The following is a 23,002-nucleotide window of genomic DNA, read 5'->3' as shown; positions in this document are numbered from 1 at the left end:
TATTTTAGATCTACAGAAAATTTATCAAGGCTGTACAGAGAGCTCTTGCATACCTGCATCCAGTTTCATCCATTGATAACATTTTTTTTATATTACTATGGTACCTTTGATCAAAAACAAGAAAATTCCATCAGTGCATTACTATCAACTAAACTCCAGCCTTTATTTGGATGTTACCTAATTTCTCCATTAATGACCTCTCTCTATTCCAGGATCCCATCCAGGGCACCATGTTCCATTTAGTTATCAGGCCTCCCCAGTCTCCAGAGACTCTTTTCAATATTTAAAAGGTAATTAATGTTAAAGAACACTTAGTAGAGTGCTGGGCATGCAATAAGAAATTGGTCAACACTCACATATATATATTTATAACTATATGACAGGCACTATTCTAAACACTTTAGAAATACCAACTCATCTAATCGTGATAATTCCATGAAGACTCCAGTTATATCCACTTCACAGATGCGTAAACTGAGGTTCAGGAAGGTCAAGTCCATCGCCCAAGATTATGCATCTGGCACAGCTGGGATTCAGTTCAGGCTGGCTGGCTTCCAAGTTCATGCTTTTAATCTTAGGTTGCCTTTCTCCACAAATGCTTAATACACGCTGCTCATTAGTAGTAAATCCTGGAACTGGTGACTTCTCTCCAGTGTAGTAGGGGTATTACTAACTAGTTGTTTTCTCCCCTCCATTCCTCACTAAGATTATGTTTGTTTCCACATTGTTAGATCATGGATAAGGTTGTATTGTTTTAATTGAATGCTGTTTGCTCTTTCTAGTGTTCCCTAGTATGCACTTGTCAACAATGCTTATGAGGAATTCTTTTAGGAACCACAAGTATCACCTCTATCAAACACTTCTAGTACTTTTTCACCTCTTTAAGAGATAGGACACCAAATAATACTCATTAAACTCTTCTACTAGTTGGCATTGAACTAGGTGCTTTTAAATGAAGTTAGAGACTAAGTTCCTTGTAATAGTGTATCCTGTAAGGTTAATGGTATCAATATCGGCATTAATATGAATTAAGTCATTGTTCTTAAACCTCGACATGGTTACATTTAAAGTCATTTTCTCTTCTCCCCCTCAAGCATCACACCATACCAACTTCCCCATTTTCATCACACAATCTACCAGGTTCTCAAAACTTGAAACAGTGGACTTTTTTTTTTTTTTTTCATTCCCTTTTTTTCTTTGTTCCAGAGAGGTACAACGTTATAGAGTTATTGTAATGTTTTTCAGAAAATATGATCTTTAAGCTTTAGCATCTCAGTATTCTCTGGGTTCCAATCACAGCACTACCACTTACTAGCTCTATGGCTGCAGGCAGATTATTTAGCATTTCTAAGCCTCTCTTTCTTCATCTGTGGTATGGGTTTACGGGGGGGGGGGGGGGGGGGTGTCGGGGGCGGGGGGAGTAAATGAGTTTATACAGGAAAGCCTGGTAAATCATAAACTCTAAATAACTGTCAATTACTACCACCACCGTTACTGCTCTATTCCTCCTGCCGCTGATATAAATACTACTATAACAACTTCTGCAATATAAATGCTATTTACTATTACTGCCCATACAAATGCTACTATTACTGCCCATGCAAATGCTACTATTACTATTTTTGCTGATACAGACACTACAGACAGTCCTGGACTGTATATTTTTTCACTATACAATGGTGCAAAAGCAAGATTCAATAAAAATCATACTTCTAAGTTTCTATTTTATTTTATTTTGATCTTTTCCCAGGCTAGCAATTTGCATGACTGTGATACTGGGCAGTGGCCCCAAACCACATCTCCCAGGCAGCCACACCATCCAGAGGGGAAAGAACCAATCACATACAACTATTCAGTTTTTCACTTTCAATGCAGTATTCAGTAAATTACATGAGATATCCAACATTTTATTTTAAAATAGGCTTTGTGTTAGATGATTTTGCCCAACTGTAGGCTAATGTAAGTGTTCTGAGCACATTTAAGGTAGGCTAGGCTAAGCTCTGATGTTCAGCAGGTTAGGTGTATTAAATGCATTTTTGCCTTACGATATTTTCAACTTATGATGGGCTTACTGGGCGTAACAGTACTGTAAATCAAGGAAGATCTGTGCTATCACTATTTCTGCTGATACAAATACTACTACTACTACTACTGCCAATAAAAATACTACTATGACAGATCCTAAATCCATCAGTAACAATAACTTTCCTTAAAAACATCAGTCTCAGTCCAGATGTCTCCAAATGACATGCAGTATCATGTCTTAATTCCTTCTTAAGGATGGCCAAGAAGGCTTTTCCCAGCCCATTCTGTCTTCACAGCTCACTACTAGAGAACCCATTCGTCCTGTTTGGCCGGGACTGGAGAGGTGAATGCCTCTCATCTGGGTATAGTTATTCATGGCCTCCCACTTCCTCTCAAAAGTGCCCTGGTTTGGAGGCTGCATTTATATGGCCACCCTTCTTTTTTTTCACATTTACTTTGACTTTCTGCTCTAGCCAGAAAAACCATCACACACAGTTTACTTGCTCTCTCACCTTCAAGCTATTTCCCTTACCTGGAATGCTATTCTCAGACTATTGCCAAATCACGAACTTTCTCTCCTTCAAAATCCTACTCAGAACTCACCCTCAGTATGGAACTTTCTCTGATAATCCTGCCTTCCACCCAATCCAGAAAGCTCTCAGCAATCATGTAAGTAACTGTATAACTTTAATTGGCTCTGTTTATAAGTTGCTTCTTGTATCTTTTCCCCTCTAGGTATTTTTCCATGTGTTTATTCTGTCTCCATTAATTTGTAAACTCCCAGAGGGCAAGGTCTGAACACAGGTTGGTGTTGGCATAAAGTGGACGGACAGTTAGGGCTGAGTGTTAGACTGTGCATTATTTCTTGATTACTGATCTGTTAAAAAAAAGAAAAAAGAAAAAATAAAGCATGCTTTGTTAGTGCTTTGTTTGTGATGGTCCTGAGCCTGCTAATCTAATGTAAAAATATATCCAGTTTCTGCTAGTGTCCAGTTAAGGAAGATAAAATCAACAGTTACAAGCTTTCCATAAAGGGAGGGGGAGGGTGCTGGGAGATTCTGACCTGTAAGAATGGTATATGAAAGGCATGTTATTAGGGAATTTGTTTTCTTCAGAGGTATCTTGTCTCTTCAGGGCTGCAGGTCTAAGAAGGGAAATAATATTTACTTTCAAAACAGATCTAAAAACCAAACAAAGCCTCAGAAAACGTACAGTACCACCTTGTTCTAAGTTTGTGCTGAGTGGAGGGAAAATGAATCTAACTGAGAAGGCCTCTTTTCTGTGTGTCTAACAGAAAATGCCACATGGTCCAGCGCTCCAGGATTACTAGATAGGCGGATTGTTCATTTCAGTCCAGGTAACAAAGGGAAGCGGGGCAAATGCTGCCTTCTCACTGCGGGGCTAAGAAGTGGGAATACTTTACCGTGACCACCTGCTTCCCTCTCTTCAACCCAGCACGTAAAGTGCCAAATATCTGTGTATCATTCTCGGCGCCGAGCCCACGGTATAAACCCAACGTAGGCGGTGCACCAGATAACATCAAAGCCCCAGGCAGGGGCCAGAAAAGGGGGGGCAAAAGCAGCCGAGGGAATGAAGCGCCTCCCCCTAGCATTTCCTCTCACGCCCACTTCCAACCTAGGAGGCTTTTGGTTTCTGCTTTTGTTGTTTTTAAAATTAAAAGTTAAACCCAGGAAGCTTTGGATCAGAGTTTGGCGTGGCAGTTCGGGTAAGTTTTCCCTCGGCTCTTTTGTCTGGCGTCTGGCTGGGGAACAGCCCGGGCGTGGGGCACAGTTGGCAGAGCGTGCGGGCCAGGTTTTGTCGCCGGGTCGCCCCGAGGAGGAGGGGATTCGGCCGGTGGACGGGAAAGCCCAGCGCGCGCGGAGGGCGGAGGGCGGAGGGGAGGGACGGGCGGCGGCGTGACCCGGCCGCCAGCTGGGAGGAACCTCCGGGATCTCCGCGTGGCGGAGGCGCTGCCGGGCCGCGCGCTGGGCGGAGGGCCGGGGCCGCGGGGCCGCGCCAGGGGGGAGCCCGAGCCGGGCGGGCCCGGCGGCCCCGTGGGAACCGGGGCAGGGGGCGCGCGGGCGGCGGCGCGGAGCCCCGTGGACGCGGCGGGATGGCGGGGTCCCCCGACGAAGCCCCGCGGAGGACTTGTGCTGGCCCCTAACTGCCCTGCGAGGAAAATGTGTGCGGAGCCTCTCTGTGACGCTGCCCTCGCGTGAACCCCGCTCCCCGAGAGCGCTCACACGGCCGGGAGGGTGCAGCCGGAGAGGAAGGGGGCCCTAGGAGCCCCCTCCTTTCTTTTTTTTCTTTTTCAGAGTACGGTCACCTCCCCCCGTGTTGCAGAATTTTTGACAGTTCAAACTGCTGTTTACCATTCCCATTTATCTTGTGGTTAAAAAAAAAAAAAAAAAAAGCTTTTCCCCACATTCCGTTTATAAGATACAATTTGAGAAATTGTATTCAACTTGCCACAAAATAATTAAAGCCGAAACTAGCTACTTTATAGTTTAGTTGGATTCCCCTACATTCTGATAACTAGGAAGTTAGAATTGTAGGCAGAATTAGGAAAAGAAATTGCACTTGGAAAATTCGGAACTTGAAAATGGGAAAATGTTCGGTATTGTATATATTTCAAAAAAAGATTAATATTAATTTGATGCTCAAGATAGTTAAATTGTGAATAGTCTATTTAAGAAAAAAGTTCTTTAACAAATTGAAATGACAAAATTAATCTATTACAACTCCAAATTGCATGTTTAATTTGTTAGAGAGTTCACAGCAATGCCAAATCCCATATAAACCTTGTGTTCACACTATGTATTTGTTATGGTAACAACTATTGGGTTAAAAATGTATTCAGTTAGCATTTTTGACTTAGCAGGTGACACAGAGTAGAGTCAGTTATCATCAGCCTACCTTAATCTTTATCGTCTGACAGATTAGGTGTACTTTCACATGTAAATGGATTTTTAAAAAAATATTTATTTTTAACATCTTATTGGAGTATAATTGCTTTGCAGTGTTGTGTTAGTTTCTGCTGTATAACAAAGTGAATCAGCTATACATATACATATATCCCAATATCCCCTCCTTCTTGTGTCTCCCTCCCACCCTCCCTATCCCACCCATCTAGGTGGTCACAAATCACCGAGCTGATCTCCCTGTGCTATGCGGCTGCTTCCCACTATGTGTTTTTTTTTTTTAATTCAAGTTGTAAAGTTACATTTACATACGTTTTGTGATTGCAGTCCATTAGGTGTCATTTAATTTCATACCAGAGATGATTTTATCACATCGAAAATGAAAAAAATTGCATTATTTCATTGCAAGGTTGGAAGCATAGTGTGCTAAACATTATTTCAAATTTAGGCAGTTGTTGGCTGATCTTCGCTTTTATGACCAAATCTACTTTTTAATGGGCATATTCCCCCCTTTACATGACACTATTTTTGGTTACAAGCTCGCCATTATTGAGTATTCCATTTTTAATCATTCGCATTCTGGTGCATTAAGCTTTTTTTAGCTCAAATGAGCTAGAGGTAGGATTTCCTCAGGGGAATTTTAGGGGTCAACCATAGGAGGAAAAACCTAGATCTCTTTATGGAAGCCCCAGGGAACAAAACAATTCAAGTTTGCGCAGATGGCCAGCAGAGTGGGTGTACGGTCGTTCAGCATTTTTATTCCTTAAAAGGGGAAAGCACTTTGGTTTTTATATGAGAATTTTTTCTGCATCAAAATTTTTGTTTCACCTTATTCCTCCCAAGTTCAGCGTGGCTCCTTAAACCAGTCATTTGTGCCTGCTTGTTTAGGTGTACATGTGGAATTTCTGAGCCCCAAACTTCTAACGTTCTTTATTTAGGTCTAACCCTGAAAACCTTCATCATTACCCTGGTCCAGCCCCTCCTGATTTCTTTTCCATAGATTTCCACTCCTTGCTTCCTCTGTTGATTTCTAGCAGCCGGGGTCAAACTCTGGTTTATGGTAATTACTCCCTCTTCCCCCTTTCTCTCCTCCTTGCGACCCTGCGGCCAGGTCGCTGCCCAGCCCCGCAACCCCCTTTTCCTGACCCCAAAGAGCCCTCTCCTCCCTGCCCCGAGCTGTCAGGCGGACCTGCAAGGGTTAACTGCGCTCGCTGCTCCGGCTCTGGGAACCACCAGCGGGCATTGCAGTGGCCTCTGGAATAACCTTGGCTTTCCTCAATCTTTTAATAGAACATCCGCCACCAAAAAGTAGTTTCAGTTCAGGGTTAAAAATATGTCCCCTTCCACCCTTCAACCCAACACCCCGCCCCCCTCCCGTTTTTTTATAAAGTTGTTTTTCAAAGTTAATGAGTTTCAAGTTTCACAATGACTTTCCCCTTCCCTCCACGCGTTGCTGAGGAAACCCCCTTGGGGTCCCCCCGCACCCTGGCCCGCCCTTCTCCCTCTCCCCTCCCCCTTTCGGCCCGGGCGGGGGGCGGGGCTGGGAGACCCCATGACGTCACCGGGCCGGCCCACATCCTGCTTTAAAAAGTAAAGAGACGGTAAAGAGAAACTATCGCCCCTCCCGTCCCCGCCCCTCTTCCCGGACCAACCGCCCCCAACTGCGCGACCCGGCCAGGCCTTCCCTGGGCCGCGTGACCGGCGGGCCCGCCCCTCCGCCCACGCCGGGCGCCAGTCCCCGAACCGGCGCGACCCCGGGCTCCCGCCCCTCGCGTCCCTAACCCCGCCCCTTCCCCCCTCGGGCCGCACCGCTCCCTCCTTCCGTCCCCCCTCCCGTCCCTGCGGCGGCCGGGCGGGGCTGAGCCGCGGGCTGGCTGCGGGGGGAGGCGCGGTCCCGGGCCCGCCCCGCCCCGCCCCGCCAGGGAGACCCGGGACTCCGGGCTCCGAGCGAGCCCGGACCCGGGGCACCCACCCTACCCCTACCTCACGGCAGGGCTGGGCAAGCGGCGGCGCCAGTCCCGCTGGGCCTCCGCCCCCGGGGTGACCCCGCCCCTCCCCCCGCAAGGCCCCCGCCTCGGTCCCCGCCGGGGGACGCCCCCTCCCCCGCCCCCGCGTCGCAGCCCACGGCCTCCCCGCCTCCCGCCCCCGGGGATCCCCTGCTGCCCCGCCTACCCGCGGGAAAGCCTCCGACCTTCGCCCTCCCTACCTCGCGCCGCCCGGCCCGCGCTCCTCCCGTCGCCCCTAAAGACTCTAAACGTGCCCTACTCTGCCCCGGGGAGAGGTAAAGCCCGCGCCTGCCCTCCTCGCCCCAGACCCCGGGGTCCCCCCGCCCCGCCTCCCGCGGTGCGCGCTCCCGGCCTCGCCGCTCGGCCCCCCGGACGCCCCCTCCCCGGCGGCAGCGGTCATGCCGCGGCCCCGGGCGCCGGCGAGCGCTGCCGCCTCTCCCGCTCGGCGCTTGCGGCCCCCGCCCGCGCGCCCCGCGCTCGCCCCCCCGCCCCCCGGCCGGCTCCCCTGTTTAATATTTCAGCGCTGGGTGGTGAGAGTGCCAGTCGCCGGCCTTTAGTGTGGCTGCTGCTGGGGGCGGCGGCGGCGGGGAGGGGGACGGAGCCGGGGGGACCGGGAGCAGCAGCCGGAGGAGGTTATGTTTGTGTTTGGGGTTGTCAAGTGAAGGAGGGATCCCAGGCGCCGCCGCCGCGCGGGGGTCGAGGAGATTTCGAGCTGCGGCCGCCGCCATCAGCAGCGCAGCTCCAGGGCCGGCTGCAGCGGCAGCGGCCCCGCCGGGCGTCCTGGCAGCAGGTTCGGCGCGGGCTCCGCGGCGGGGGCGCTGCAGCTGGGAGGGCGGCGGGGGACCGGCGTGGGGGGCGGGCAGGACCACATCCCTCTCCGCGGGCGGGGGGCGTGCGGGCGCGCGTGTGTGTGCGTGTGTGTGCAACCGCAGACCTTGCAGAGGGGATGGCTGCGTGCGGGAGACACTTGCCACTTCTGGGCGCCCTCGCCGCGCGCGAACGGCCCGAGCTGCGGTCCTGCGAGCCGAGCAGGTACGGAGGAACCCAGCCTCCCCGCCCGCGTTCCAGCCGCAGACGCATTTTGCAAGAGGGTGGGGGGTGAGGGAGGCCAGGCCTCGGCTTCCCAACCTCCCGGCTTTGTGGCTTGCTTTTCCTTTCGTTCTTTGCTCTAAGTGCCTGTTTACTCCCAGCCACCTGGGTAGTTTCTTTCCGGGTTGGGAGTACGCGCCTGCAGCAGTTGGGAAGAGGGCGGTGGGTTTGGGCGCGGGTCGGCTCCGGCTCGCCTTGGGGTCGGGCTGGCGAAGGAGTTGCTGCTGGAGAGGGGAGGGGGCGGCGGCGGAGCTGGCGGCGAGGAGGAGTCTCAGGGCTGCCGCGCTCGCCTAGCCTCGCCTCGCCTCGCCTCGTCCTCCTCCTCCTCCTCCTCCTCCTCCTCCTCCTCCTCCTGCTCTCCGCATTCACTCTGGGCTCCTTCCTGAGCTGGCACTTCCATTCCCCCCTCCTCCTGGCATGCGAAGCGCTTTGTTCAGTGCAGCGTTGCAGAGGGGTTTTCCCAGGCTCCGCCCTCCACATTCATTCATGTTTTTTCTCCTTGCAACTGTCTTTACGCTTTTTGATCGTGTCATGTTTTTGCTCCATGTAGTATTTCTTTCTTTCCTGTGAAGGAACGGTTCATCACTCGCCTTCATCGCTACAATGCTGCGGTCGTTGGAAAGACTCACTCCCCCCCTACAAGGATTTAAACATGGGATGGACAGCTAGGGACAGTGGGTAGGCAGAGAACAGGGTAGCGGAAAGCTGTTACTGATTGGGAATTTGCATATTTTATGTGCAGGCTCCGGATCTTGTGGTGTCACGTGATTGAATTACAGTCGGAGTTGTCGCTTTAAAAACTTCTAAATATCGTGACCTTTTAAAAGCGTTAAGTTGGGAGTTAAGCCTTCATACAGTTTATTTGGCCCTGACGTCTCTACATTCTCTCTTGAATCGGAAGCTCCGTCAGTTGGATGGTGGATGTTTTTCGTGCAGGGAGTTGGAGAGCTGTATCTTTTATAGACCATTTAGCACAGTGCTAGATGAAGTACATGGTATTGAACCTTCATATTTCATATTCTTTACCATGCAGTTAAAAAATTGCAAATATTTTTTATGCAGTGCCCACATGCAGCCTTACTGGGGTTAAAATACTGAAGTTAATCATAGCCTTCTTTCCTTCTGCTGCTTCTCTGCTGTATTGAAACCATAAATTTCTAAAACCTTATACTGGTTATTAGATACAGCCCTATGGTCCCATATAGGCATTCTTAAGGAGGATTAATATTTGATATTTCCGTGTGCCAGGCAGTGAGCAAAGCACCTGCATTGTTTAGTTCTTACAACCTAGTTGAGGTGGATACTATTTCCTAGTTTTACAGTTGGGAAATCTGATCTTCAGAGAGGTTAAGTACCTTGAACAAAGCCACACAGTAAGCCTTGAACCCAGTGTGATTTGACACCGAAATATGTAGTCATGACTTGTTGTGCTATACAGCCTCTTGAATAAAACCCCCAGAGCAGGTACTATTTCCAGCCAGGAAATCAGCGTTGAGAGTACCTGAGTCAGGTGGTGCCACATTTCTTAGTTGTTGGCCGTGGGCAGGTTCCTTAACCTCTTCCTGTCTTAATTTTATTTTCTTTAAAATGGATAAATGATAGCTACCTAAGCAGTTATCATTAGGATTAAATTAGGTAACGTGTAGGAAGTACATAGGCACACAGTAGGTGCTCTTGTTTTTTTCTGTGGTACTGGATGTTTTAAAAGTATTAAAGCATTCCTATTCCATTCTTGTGTCTTTGCTTAGTGATTAAACATAATTTCATGTTTAACATCATCATCATGGGCTTTGCTTATCAGCCTTATTGCAGGAAGTTAAAACTAAGATTTTATAGCTCAGGGATCCTTGAGGATCTCATGGGGGAAAGAGATGGTTAGGTTTTGGATTGTTACTGTTTTGACACATTGTATTTCAAATAGCTGTTTTTAAAATGTGTATGTCAGGACAGGGTTATGCTGCAGTAACAAGTAACTCCTAAACCTCAGTGCTTAAAACAACAAAGATCTCCTTTATGTTTCTGCTCCGTGATCACGTTGGGTTGGCGGGAGCTCAGCTCTGTGTTGTCAAGACTCGCTGTCTAGAACTGTGCCTGTTTCATGGCAGAGGAAGAAGAGCACTGGGGGCATCTTGCTTTGATAACTAAATGCTCCACCCTGGAAGCGATGCCTGTTTCTTCCACTCGCAGGTAATTAGCCAGAACTGGTCATGCATTCTAGCTAAACACAGGAAGGGAGAAAGAACAGTCCTAAAGGAGCCTAGAAGAGAGAACTGGAATAATTGGGGCACAGCCTCAAAAGCAACCACATGTATTAACTGAATTAACTGTTTCTGATAAAGGTACAGTGATTTTTTTTTTTTCCCTGTGTTTTTTCACAGGAAAGCCCAGATAGTGGCAATATGATGTGTCCGACATCGAATTACAAGTTAGCAGGTAATCTTTTGCAGTGGCCTTCAGCTTGATTAGATTAGTTGAGATTTTGTTGAGTTTAGATTAGTGTTGTATTAAGCCATAACTTCTGAAGTGTCTTTTTCCTTCGAAGGTAAGTAAAAGGTAGTGAAATGTGACTTTTTTTTTTTTTTTTTTTTTCTTTTTCCTTTTTCAGCACATGGCTTAATTGATGGACATCGGGTTTATGGAGCTACCTTTTTGTGACCTGCTCTTCCTGCAGTTTCTAAGAAGAACACGGGGCCCCTGCATCAAAGAAGATGCCTCGAACTAAACAGATTCATCCCAGAAACCTGAGAGGTGAGGCTCTGCGTTAGGTGGAAGTTCGGGTTTCCAGCCAGTCTTTGATCAGGTGTCTCATTGGTGGCAGGAACGGCAGCTTGTTAGAAGGGGACCCTGCACCATGGTCTGGCGGCTCCAGGACCCCGTTCTGTTTCCCTGGTTCACTTCCTCTTGCCCTGCACAATTTCTGTCTCTCAGGAGATGCTTTGTAAATATTTGTGGAATGAATTAATTGAATCTGACAAAACTACAATGCCTTCCCAGCCATTAGTGTGGGCATTAAAGTCTGAGACTCACTGTCTCGTAACAGGTACCTTGTTTGGAGTGAAGAATCTGAAATAAATGGTTGGATGTTCTTTGCCGGCTGGATCACCGTGAATTACTTTTCACCCCTCCCCCATACTTCTTTTGAGATTTAGTTTTGTACCCGTCTGTACATTAGATTAACAAGAAGTGAAGACAATTGTAGCTGACATTAACTCAGACCACCGTTTGCAGAACTAACTACTCAGGAAGTAGGTGTACTGATTTATTTTCCATAGGGAGGCAATTGGTTAAAAATGTATATGGACATAATATACATTTCAGGTAAAACAAAAAAAAAAATACGAGCATGTCCTCTTAAGTGTGAAGAGAGATTTTAATATCAGGAAAGTCAACTTTTTTTAGCTTATTCTTTCAAAAGATTTGTCTTACTCTAATGTGCTTTATCCACTGGGAACGGTAATTATCTTTATATTTAACTTAGTAGGTAAAAGCGTGTAGCAGTGTTAAGCAAAGAACTGTTAAAGCAAATAATTCCCAACTGAGTAAAGTATCTCATGAAATATTTACAACTGCAGAAAAAATATTCTCAAGCACACGCAAGGTAAGAAATGACTTAAAAATCAGACAAATTTAATTGAAAATGTTCCTTGGTAAAATAATTTGGCCAGTCCCTGTAAGGTGGTAAGTGAAAATGTGGCCAATTACGTGGCCTACTTGAATCTGCAAACAGTGCTCATTTCCTGCCTAAGCGTACTAGAACTCTCTGCTGGCACAGGTGGATGCCTCAGCCTGAGTTCAAATTGATGATTTTAGTACCGGTGTTCAGTGAGATGAGGATTTAGATGGAGTGCGTTAAGTGTCGTATGTCCAAGTCTGATTTTCAGGGTCACGTAGAAAATGTTGGAAACTGACTGTATTTGCCTGTCTCTTTTACTAGAATCTGAGCCCCCGAAGTCGGGACTTTCTCTCATTTACTTCTATAGGCAATGCCTCCATGCTCACAGCCAGCTGCGGCGGGCATTTGGAGTCCTGGGCTCAGCTTTTATAACTCATCTGTCCAGAGAGGGTGCCCTGTGCCGACGGATCCACGCGCTCAAAGGCAGCCTTGGGGCTGGCAGGGGCCCTAGCCCAGCACAACTCCTGGCAGCTGATTAGGAGCCCAGATACTCACTGAAAGAATGAATGCGTGATTGATCTGAAAGTATCATTCATGAGGTCATAAACATTAAATGTCTTTCATATTTAAAATATATCCTTTATTGTATTCTAGGTAACATGGCTATCCAGAGAAATGCAGATTTTTAGGCCATAGACTTTTCCTTTCTGTATCAAATAAATGTGCAACTCAGCAGGTATTTGTTTTTTGTTTTTTGTTTTTATGAATTTATTTATATTTAATTTTGGCCGCGTTGGGTCTTCGTTGCTGCGCGTGGGCTTTCCCTAGTTGTGGCGAGCGGGGGCTACTCTTCGTTGCGGTGCCTGGGCTTCTCATTGCGGTGGCTTCTCTTGTTGCGGAGCACGGGCTCTAGGCGCAGGGGCTTCAGTAGTTGTGGCTCGCGGGCTCTAGAGCGCAGGCTCAGTAGTTGTGGCACACGGGCTTAGTTGCTCCGCGGCATGTGGGATCTTCCCAGACCGGGGCTCGAACCCGTGTCCCCTGCATTGGCAGGCGGATTCCCAGTCACTGTGCCACCAGGGAAGCCCAGCAGGTATTTGTTGAACGCCCTCCTGTGCTGCCGTTCCATGTGGCAGGGATGAAATGATAATCAGACATGGACGCTGCAAAGAGAATGTAGTGAGGGAGGAGCAGACGTTTAGAGATTATGCTGGAGTTTGGGGATCATGTTAATTCCAGTTTTGCAGGGGCTGGTTTGGAGAGGGGCAGGGTGGGAAGGAAAGATAACATCTGAACTGGGTTCTTAAGGCTGGGAGATTACCCAGGAAGCTGACAAGACAGGATGAGTGCATTTCATCCTGGGGTAGGAGCTTGTGAAGCAACTTGGGGAATCCAAGCTCCTCTAAGTTACCACCCATGACCAGAGCAGCAGAAGCTCTACTCAGGGGGGGAAACGAGGGCGGGAGGGAGGAGATTGGAGTGGGAGAATTTGGAGGAGTCAGATTATAAAGATCACGAAATCTGGGTCTAAATTTAGTATGCAAAGTGAAAAGCTTTAATAGGAAAACTTGCTTGTTTTCTGAAATTAAGATGTTTTGAAAGTTTTTGAAGAGAACTTGTGATAAATTGGGTTCTGGCCCATTGGTGAGAGTCTAAAAAGTTGCTTGACTAAGGCAGTTATGAACTCTCAGCCACTAAAGAAAGGATCAAAGTAGATTAGCCCAAGATGACAAAAGCGACTTTGCTAAAGCCATGTGGGCGGATGGGCAGATTCGCCAGGCACAGGGGAGGGGGGACTTCATGGAAGGGGTGGTGTCTGAGCCAGTTAGCTCACTCAGCTGAGAAGGGTGAGGGCCAAGCTGTTCCCACTGGGAAAACCCAAGTAAGCAAAGGACAAAGGCAAGAACACCTTTACAATTTCCTCTTTCCTTCTAAAAATGTATGAGGACTCTATCCCTAGGCACAATTCGGGGGTAAAAGTAAGCAGGGAAACAACAGCTACTAAAATGAATTTTTTACCATTTACTGTTGCCCCTTGAACAGCAAGTTTTGAACTGCATAGGTCCATGTATATGTGGATGTTTTTCAACCACAGGTTGGGTGAATCCTCAGAAGCTCAACCCCTGGATACGGAGGGCCCAACTGCCTTAGGCCGTTTTATTTAAGGGACTTGGGCCTCCGTGGATGTTGGTATCCATGGGGGTCCAGAACCAACACCCCGTGGATACCGAGGGACGACTGTATTTTGTATCTCAGTTGTGTGATGCAGTTGGAGTATCATGTTTGCTTGGCTTTACCTGTGACCCACTGCTTTGTCTTGTAGAAGGGCTATCTCATAAAGTTAGCTCTGCCGTGGGAAGAGACACAGTCAGAAGACCAGCTCTGTGTGCTGTCATCTTAGGGGTTTCCATTAAACATGTTGCCTCTTTTTAGTCTTCCTTAGAAAATAGCCTGTGAAGTATTTGTCTTGTGCTTGGTCATCAAGTCAATAATTAAAGCTTTATACTTAAATCTGAAATCATATGTTTATTATGCTTCCATGGCATGTGGAAGGATTGGGGGAACATATGTATACACACGTGTGTGTGTGTGTGTGTGTGTGTATTCGTGTGTTAAAGTATTATACAAGTGTAGAAAAAATACATACAGGCCTCTATCATGGAGGAGCGTACAAAGTTAGTACGGATTTAAGTTAGGCACACAGGCTGTGCTCCCATAAGGAGGCGGAGTTTACACTTCTCTGATGCTAGAGGTTCTTTAGTGGAAAAGCATGAGAGGAACTGGTATGTCAAGGGCAGGACACGAATTTGGGGCATAACTGAGTCAGAGTTAGATCTGATGGGTGACTTGTACAGTTTGTGAGAGTGAGGTTTGCTGAGTTCTGGTCTCCTCACCCTTGGTCACATACACCAGGTAGAACCTTTGTCTTTGGTGCCGAGCTGCACACTGTGGGTGGGTAGCGTCTAACAGTGGCATTTCCTTTGTGAGGTTGAATAGGAATTTCTGAAGAGCATGAGAGCAGCGCTTGGTGTTCAGAAGAAAGGCTTTACGTGTTGTCCTAGGTTCCCCGGAGAGGGGCTCTTGGCCACCGTGCGGCAAACTCCAGGGCCAGCTCCACGTGTGGTCTTGATGAGCATGCAGCAGGGTGGCACCTGCCTCCCCAGGAGGCAGTCCCTACCCGTCGCCTCCTTCCCAGGTCCTCGCTGGGACTCTTGGGTAACGTGGAATGGAGGAACTGGGGACTTGGCAGGGGTTCCATCTGTCATTTTAAGACAAAGGGCTGTTTTTGTGCTTTGCCATTCGTCAGTGTGAAAGTTGCAAAGCTTTGGAAAAAAAGAAAATGGGTGTTAACCTGTTTTTGGTTGTATTTGGGCCTAGGGTTTCAAAGATTCATCGGCTTTAGGATTGGGAATCAGTGTGGAAAATACTAAGTATTAACCTTTGCAAAACGTATTTTGAGAATTTGGTGTGGCTGTTTTTCATTTTTATTGGTTGAGCGCATTTGGCTCTGAACACATTGTGCAAGACGAGAGCTCTTTTCCCCTGTGAGAGCCAGCTTTATTATAATGTGAGAAGTAACACTTGGGAGGGTGATCAGAGCATAGCCGAGATCCACACGTGGGGTCTGTGGATGCCTATCGCCTTAGAAGATGAGGTCCAAAGCCGTGAATTTAGCTGGGCCACACTTGCCTCGCTCTGGCCTTCTTGTTCTACTGTGTATCTGATGGGTAGTCATTTGCCATTTCAGGAGCTCAGCGTGCAAGCCCAGCATTTCTGTGTTGCTCTTCTTTCTGGAAAGTATCTCTTCCCCCTCCTCACTTCTACTCTGTTTTCTTACTCTGTGTGGGAGGTGTGTCTGCCAAAGAAGATTTCACCACTTCTTTGACTTTTTTCCCCTTTCCTCCTCTCTTCTCCCCCTGTACCCTGCCCCCCCTGCCCCCCCTGCCCCCGTATACAGTGGGCTTCTGTTGCTTGTGTCCACAGGTGCCTTATTGTACTTTGTTACTGCATCCTGATTATTCTACAGATCTATCATCTTAGCTGGATATAAATTATGTCACAAGAGACTGTTTTAGTCTTCTGTCTGTGCTCAACAAAATAACATTCGTGTTAGCTTTTTAGCCAACTAGAGGGTTAAAGATGATTTGTACTCATGAAATTTGTTTACGTTTTTGAACCTTAAGTAGCAAATGCTTCGTATGATATTTGGTCGCCTCTGATTAAGCAACCTATTCTAATATAAAGTTTGAATCGCCTTAAACAGATAAACCAAGTAGTTATAATTAACTTTTGTTTTATGTGAGGTTTTGCCGTTGGATTCCTAGAGTTTATCCCTTTGGTACATTTAGTTAATATAATGGTGAAGAGTTGGGCTTTATGCTGTCACGGAGTAGCTGTGTGGCCTTGGGCAAGCTGGGAGTGTTGGTTTCCTCCTCTGTAAAATAGAGACAATGTGTGAAGATTAGATGATATGGCAAGTGCAGGCAGTTGGGACAACGCCTGACACTGGATAGACACTCAACCCAGAGACCTGTTTGTTACTTTTGGTAAAAAACTGGTTTGTGTCCAGCTCTTGAGTTACATGTTCTTTGCAAACAGAGGACACCGAGGAATACCTCTGTGAAGCCTCTAACTGCGTTTTGATAGCTGCATAAAGGAAGCTGCCTCTGTGCTCGGCATTGGTTACTGACCTGCCTCCTCCTAGTCCTGACTCCTCAAGGCTTGGGATTTGGAAGAGAGAGGTCAGTGCGGACAGTCATTTGGGGAGGAAAATTCTTAGCCAGTTAGCGGTGCTGCCGCTCAACTCTTTCAAACCTTGCCTCATAATTTTGACAGTGTTGAATGAAGTAAAACATGTTGTTTGTTCTGTCTGCATGGAGTTCTCAGGAAACTGATTGTGAGGTCTTCTATTTTATTGTAATTGAACTGTTGTTAAAAATGTTGACATCGCTGTCACGTGGGGTAGAAGTGACGTGCTCTGGTCATCGCTATATGGTACCGTCTCTCCATCCCCTGGTCCCTCCTGTGTGAGACCCCAGGAACCCAGCTGGGATTTCAGAAGTAACCTCATTAATATGGATATTTTCAATTGCTATCAGTGTATGAACCCACTCCAGTGATTGTTTTGTAAACTCTTACTGTGAATATAATTTTATGTTCTCTTGTTATGTGGGGATTATCTTGTTGAGCTTATCTGTAGAATAGGTTTAATTTTGATGATTGTCAGATGGAATTCCAGCTGCTTATGCATTGCTTTTCACATTTGAATGTTAGGTTAGCAGAGCCTTAAGATTTGAGAAGTTAGAAATTTTGTTGGGAGAACCACCCCATGTGTTACAAAAAAAAAATTCTATATGTGACTGTAGCTAGAAATAAAGTAAGTAATAAATTAAAATATAGTTTTGATGACAAAGGTGAAAAAGCAGTTGCGGTTATTAGGAACTATTGTGTAAGTAGCTGATATTATTTAGTTTGACGAGGATGACAATAGAAGAATAGACTTAATATAGCAAGCCTCCGTTTTTTTTTTTTTTTTTATATTCCAGATAATTGTTTTTTGGCTCCTGTTGAGAGCTTATCTGATGCTTTTTGAATGCTTATTAACATTAACCACATGCTTTTTTCTTTTTAAAAGCAAATACAAAATGTAATAATATGATTAATCAGAGTAATGACTTTATTTTAGAACATCTTTGCAGAAAATATGTTCTGATGAGGTATAATTTTATCTTACCATAGACTAGAAAAATACATAATATGCATAAAACCCCTGGTCACATGCATAGGTGTTAAAGCTGCACATTTTAGAATGCAGTGTAACGTAAGTCTGGGCTAAAGTTGACTCTTGTGTTATCTGAAAAAATATTTTATAAATAAATTAAGTGCCTTATTTTTTCATTTATATATTGAATTCTTTTAAAATATTTAAACAGTATTTTTTGCATATTAATAATGTGCCAATTACAAATGATGCAAAGCTGTTCTTGTAAAGCACTGGATGTTTGTAATACTGTTAGCCGTCTTTCACTATAGCACAAAAACGTATCACCAGTTAGGGTCCTTTCTTCTCAGTACTCAAATCGTTATGTTAGAAGGAAGTTCTTTTTGACCATTAGGCTTAGAGCTTATACTTGGTGCAATATTGCATTAACTTTGACCTTTTTTAAAATAACTTTAAAATGAAGACTTTTCAGAAGGTTCTTAGACATTTTCTATAATGAATTTTGTTCTAGAAAATATTCTGAGGCTGTGCTGCCATGCAAAAATATTCAAAAAATATATAGTGATCACAAAATAGTTGGCTACTGTGTAATTAGCTAGAAGAGCAGTCACAAAATGGGAGGTGGAACCATAGTAGTTTAAGGGTTATGCCCGCTTAATTGATACAAAACTTGATTTTTTATTGTACTTAGGTGTTCATATGTGTATATTATTTGTGTGTGCTTATATGATTAGAGTATGAATTTGCTCAAACATATTTACAGGTTTGTGTTTTGAAGTGTACTTATTTATATGTGCTTATCTTCCAACTCTTTCAGATTCTCCAGTGAAGAAAAAGATACAGTCAGCGTGTAGCTGCTTAATGTTACAGTATCCAAATAGAAGTTGATTAAGCATATTGCTACAATGGGGCAGTGTTTGATAGTTTAAAAATCAATAAAAATGAACTGAGCTGCTACACAGGGACCTGGAAGGTGGTTTAACAGTGCCAAGGAGTTCTCTCTCCAGTTGCTAGTCTCTCATACGCTTCTCCAAGAGAATTATCCAAGTTTTACAGCTGGGAAGGACGGACCTTTGAGGTATTTAGTTCATCTTCCTCATTTTACAGATCAGAAAGTTGGGCAGAGACATTTAGGTGAATTGATCTTGAGCAGCTTATTTGTGTCTTGTTCAAGATGATGTTTGTGGAACAGTCTTTAAAATCTTTTCTTATCATATTGCTTCCCATAGTTACAGTTTGTTGTGGGCCGGTAGCAAGAGGGAGGTTGTGCTGTATCATTTTTATGAGGATAAAAATGATAAATAATAAATAAAATATTATTTTATTAAATAAATAAATAAATAAAAATAAAATGATAAACGATAAAATGATAAAAATGATGATGACGAGCTAGCCTGTTCACAGGTCTGTGTACTAGGCTGTATTCAAAGCGCTTTTTACATGTTTGTTTGTTTAATCCTTAACAACCATGTGAAATGGCTGCCGTTACTGCTTGCATTTCATGGACGTGGGACTGAGGCACAGAGAAGTTGCTGGTTGCCCAGAGTCCCACAGCTAGGAGTTTCCAGTGCCTTCGCTCTTAACTATCATGGTTATGCTTGTCCACATTGATAGCAGAAAGAGCTTTCCTGACTAGAGTAAGAGCTTAGAAATGCTCTCCATCCCAGTTACAAAATAAAGCTTGTCAAGCTTAGCACATAGAGCTGAGGTTACTCAGCAGGTCAGAATTTGAAGGACCTTTTTCCCCCACTCTAACTCTTTAACTGTTGGAAATCCATTTCGGAGTTGTGTAGACCGTAGTCCAAGTTGGATTTGCTATTGCGAACAGTCAAGGGAATTTCCAAGCTCTTCAAGAGAGAAAGTATAGTTGTTCCATCAGAGGTGTTTACTTACATGATTTGCTTAGTAAGATGTAGTTGAAAGTAAAGATGTCTTGCTTAAGGTGGAGAGTGGCAGTATTTAAACGGGAGTTTCAGCATAAAGGTTGAAATTTCGGACATAAAGACTTAGAAACTACTTCTGGGAAAATTAATGACAACATTAAAATTCTAAGTAAAATCAAGAACAAAACATTTCATATTTTTTTCTCATGCAGTAGGTACAGAAGAATATAGAAAAGATGTACTGTTTTAGATATATGTGGACCTATATCCAGATTGCAGATGTAGGTAAAAGGCAAATGAAGAACCAGTTTTAGGGGTGAGAGATCAGGGTTAGGAGATTTTATTAGTCTTTCATTTTAACAGTGAACAATAAACCTCGTTACCCTCTTTCAGAGAGTTTTAGAACACATGAGAAAGATCTAAGGGCAATCAATATAAAGCAACACGTATATAATTTCAGATGAACATGGTACAAGCAGTATGGAATTCTCAAGGGGAAAATGGAGCAAAAGAAAAATCTGAAGGGGATAAAAGCAATCAGAATATACTTTTTGGAGAAGTTAACTTCGTCCTCCTTGAAAACCTAAAGGAGGCAGAGATTTGAGATGGGTTTTAGAGAAGAGAAGGATAGATTGACAGAGAAAGTAAGTTTTGAGGCTTTTGCAGAAGAACGAATGGGGGAAATGATACAGAAGTGGTTGTTGGTCTAGTTTGCCTGCTTAGAGTGGATTTCTCACTGAACTTGAAACTTTAATGAAGAGGAAGAGAGGAAACTTTTTAGATTTGATATGTGTAGTTCCTATTTAGGATAATTGTACAATTACCAAGTTGAGTTCTTTTATACTAAGTTGAATATTTACAGAAGGCTAGGGACAATTTTATAACACCTTGAAATTAAAAAACAACCTCTCCACAGAGAGTCTTTAGAGCAGTGAGTCTCTTCTGTATGGTGCTGTAATGGTGGATACATGTCACTCTGCATTCTGCATTTGTCCAGACCTATAGATTGCGCACCAAGAGTGAGCCTTAGCGTAAACTGTGGACTCTGGGTGATGTGATGTGTACGTTTGTCATCTGTAACAAATGTACCGTCTGGTGGAGACTGATGCTGGGGGGGTAGCCTGAGCATGTGTGGGGATATATGCGAGATCTCTGTACATTCTGCTTAATTTTGCTGTGAACCTAAAACTGCTCCAAAAGAGTGTATTTAAAAAAAAATCCAAAAACGCCTCCACCTAGGTCCGTACGATTTGTTGATATCCAGGAGATAGGGTGATAGGTTAGAAGAATGAGTCTCTCTCTCTCTCTCTCCCCCCGCCTGCTTCTCTCTCTCTTTTATTTCAGAAAATTATCTTCATGCACACAAACAAACCAGCAAAAACTAATATGTGACCTCGAGCAAATAACTTGAATTTCGTGTCTTCATTGAGAACACGGCATGGGAGTAGGCAGGGGTCGGGGGCAGGGTGATGTTGATCTGTAGTTTACTTTTTAGCTGTAAACAGCTGTTACTCCAGGCAGGGGTCAGCAAGCTACAGTCCAGTGGTCAAATCCAGCCTTCCACCTGTTTTTGTAAACGTTGTTGCTGGAACAGCGCCATGCCCGTTCATTTACATGTTGTCTGACTGCTTTCCTGCTACGAAAGCGAGGAGCTGCAAATGGCTGAACAAGGCCTAGAATATTTACCGTCTAACACTTTACAGGAAGCGTTTGCTGACCCCTGTCCAGGAAAGACAGGAGAAGTAGATTATTTATTTATAAACCCCTTTCTGTTTGGGAGTAAGTCCGAAAGCTCCATCTTTCCGTAGAGTTCTGCTGTAGGAGTGAATCACAGGGGGACTCAGGGCTGCTGCATGAGCATGTCAGGGTCTGCCGCCTCACATCTGTTCGGGAAGGAGTCCCCTTGCTTGTGGTTCTAAGGTGAAGAGAGCCTTAGAGGCTGAGTTGGTCTTGCCAGAAAAATTCTGTTGTTTTTGATGTTCTGATGCCAAGATCGTGGGTCCCCACCCAAAAGGCCTGGGTCGTCAGGGCGGGAGCCAGCTGCTGTGTCAGATAGAGCACTGTCCTTTCTCTGATTGTCTTGTTCCCCTTAGTCACCACTGTGTTTCACTCACAGAGTAGAAAAACACCATAAGCAACGATTTCCAGTGCTGTACATCTTGTGAAGGATTGTTCCACAGAGAAACAGAGCTGTCTGTGAGAGGAGGGCCTTCTGAAAAATGGGCTTGAAAAGGCAGCCCTGCCACTTGTCAGTGGACCTAGGGATGGGACAGGTCATCTGAGCAATGACTGTACTAACACGTGAGGCATTGCACTTTGTGCTTGGGTGTCTGAGAGCGTGATTAATACCTGGTGGGTCTGAATTCTCAGTATTCCCTACAACACTTTCTCTAATCTCCAAGTGATTCTTTATTTCTGTTGGTTTGGGATAGTGAGTGGGAGGAGGGTGAATAGAGGAAATGGTATTTTTGTGTTCTGGTTTCATTTTATTTTGCTTACGTTTAAATACTCTGTGTTAAGGATAGGCTCGATTGAGTTCATAATAACTATTTGAGTAGTTTGAGAAATGCTTTTGAAAACACTGTCGATTCTCCACAAACACATTGGAACCTTAGTCTCTTTACTTTGGTACCAGCTGATGTTAGCACATGGCTCAAAAATGGTCTGAGAATCGGGAACTGTTAACGCGTTGCCTTTCTCGGTGAAAGGAAGAGCCCGTAGGGTCATGAAGTGACCCAGAAGCCTCTGTCTGGAGTTCTGCAGGCCCTGCTGTGCTGTGTGGGACACACTGTGGAGTTCAACAGCTCTGCCCCTGTCTTCTGGGAAATTTATAGTTGAAGACATTTAAAGACTGTAATGGCTTACACATGCAAGTTCAGACAGCTGTGCAAACATCTGATGAGTGAATATGTAAGTAATACTCAATTAACATACATAAGCAGATGTGTGACTATGTGACAAGGGTTAAATGCATCATTTGGCCTCTTATTTGTTGATAGTTTAAGTTGATTTGTTGTGTTTTGATGAAATTAATGCCATATGAGTGATAAAGTTACATGCCTAGCATTCACACTAACATCCTGGACGAGCCAGAGTTTGCCTTGTTTGTATTTGATGCTCTTTCATGGAAAGGGTGCCTTTGTCAGTCTCCAGACAATAGTTTATAATTGCCTCAGGCAAACCACTATACAATATATTTTTTTTTACAGATATGTTAAGATATAATTTACATGCAGTAAAATTCACCCACTGTAAGTGTACAGTTCAATGATATTTGGTACATTTATAGAGTTGTGCAACCCTGACCACAATCCAGTTACAGAACATGTCCATCCTACCCCCCAAATTTCCCTGAGCTTTTAGTAGTCAGTCCTTGCTCCCATTCCTGGCCCCAGGTAGCTCCTGGTCTGCTTTCTGGCTCTTTACGTTTGCCTTTCATGGACATTTAATATGATGGGATCATGCAATTTACAGACTTTTATGTCTAGCTTCATTCAACTAGCATGAAGTGTTTGAATTTCACGTGTATCTGGTTTTTTGTTACCTTTTATTGCTAAGTAATATTCTGTTGTACGACTAGATCACATTTGATTTACCCATTCACCAGTTGGTTTTCATTTTTTGGTTATTGTGAATAATGTTGCTGTTAAGCAGTCATCCCCAAGTCTGCAGTTGGCTGGAGTTTCTCTAAATGCCACTTAGGTCAAGTTGGTAACATGTTTTACCTGATACAATTATCTCTGATT

The 23,002-nt window shown here is 44.9% G+C and overlaps 1 protein-coding gene across 10 annotated transcripts in view; it reads left to right on the top strand.

Annotated features, from left to right (window-relative positions):
• The first annotated feature begins 3,669 nt into the window (after positions 1–3,669).
• Positions 3,670–23,002, top strand: part of HIVEP1 (HIVEP zinc finger 1) — a 143,823-nt gene continuing 124,490 nt past the window's right edge. Inside the window, exons 1-4 of one of the 10 annotated variants that reach the window (XM_068557753.1) lie at positions 7,513–7,742; positions 7,894–7,984; positions 8,614–10,474; positions 10,647–10,789. In XM_068557753.1, coding sequence (XP_068413854.1) covers positions 10,750–10,789 — 40 coding nt within the window. In that variant the 5' untranslated portion in view covers positions 7,513–7,742; positions 7,894–7,984; positions 8,614–10,474; positions 10,647–10,749. Of the gene's footprint in view, positions 3,752–6,881; positions 7,228–7,512; positions 7,743–7,776; positions 7,985–8,613; positions 10,475–10,646; positions 10,790–23,002 lie in introns of those variants that run through there. The other 9 variants (XM_068557759.1, XM_068557757.1, XM_068557756.1 and 6 more) reach the window with 9 other exon arrangements.

This window comes from Eschrichtius robustus, chromosome 12, assembly GCF_028021215.1.
Source record: "Eschrichtius robustus isolate mEscRob2 chromosome 12, mEscRob2.pri, whole genome shotgun sequence".
Classification (NCBI taxonomy): domain Eukaryota; kingdom Metazoa; phylum Chordata; class Mammalia; order Artiodactyla; family Eschrichtiidae; genus Eschrichtius; species Eschrichtius robustus.
This window is presented reverse-complemented; position numbering and strand designations above follow the sequence as displayed.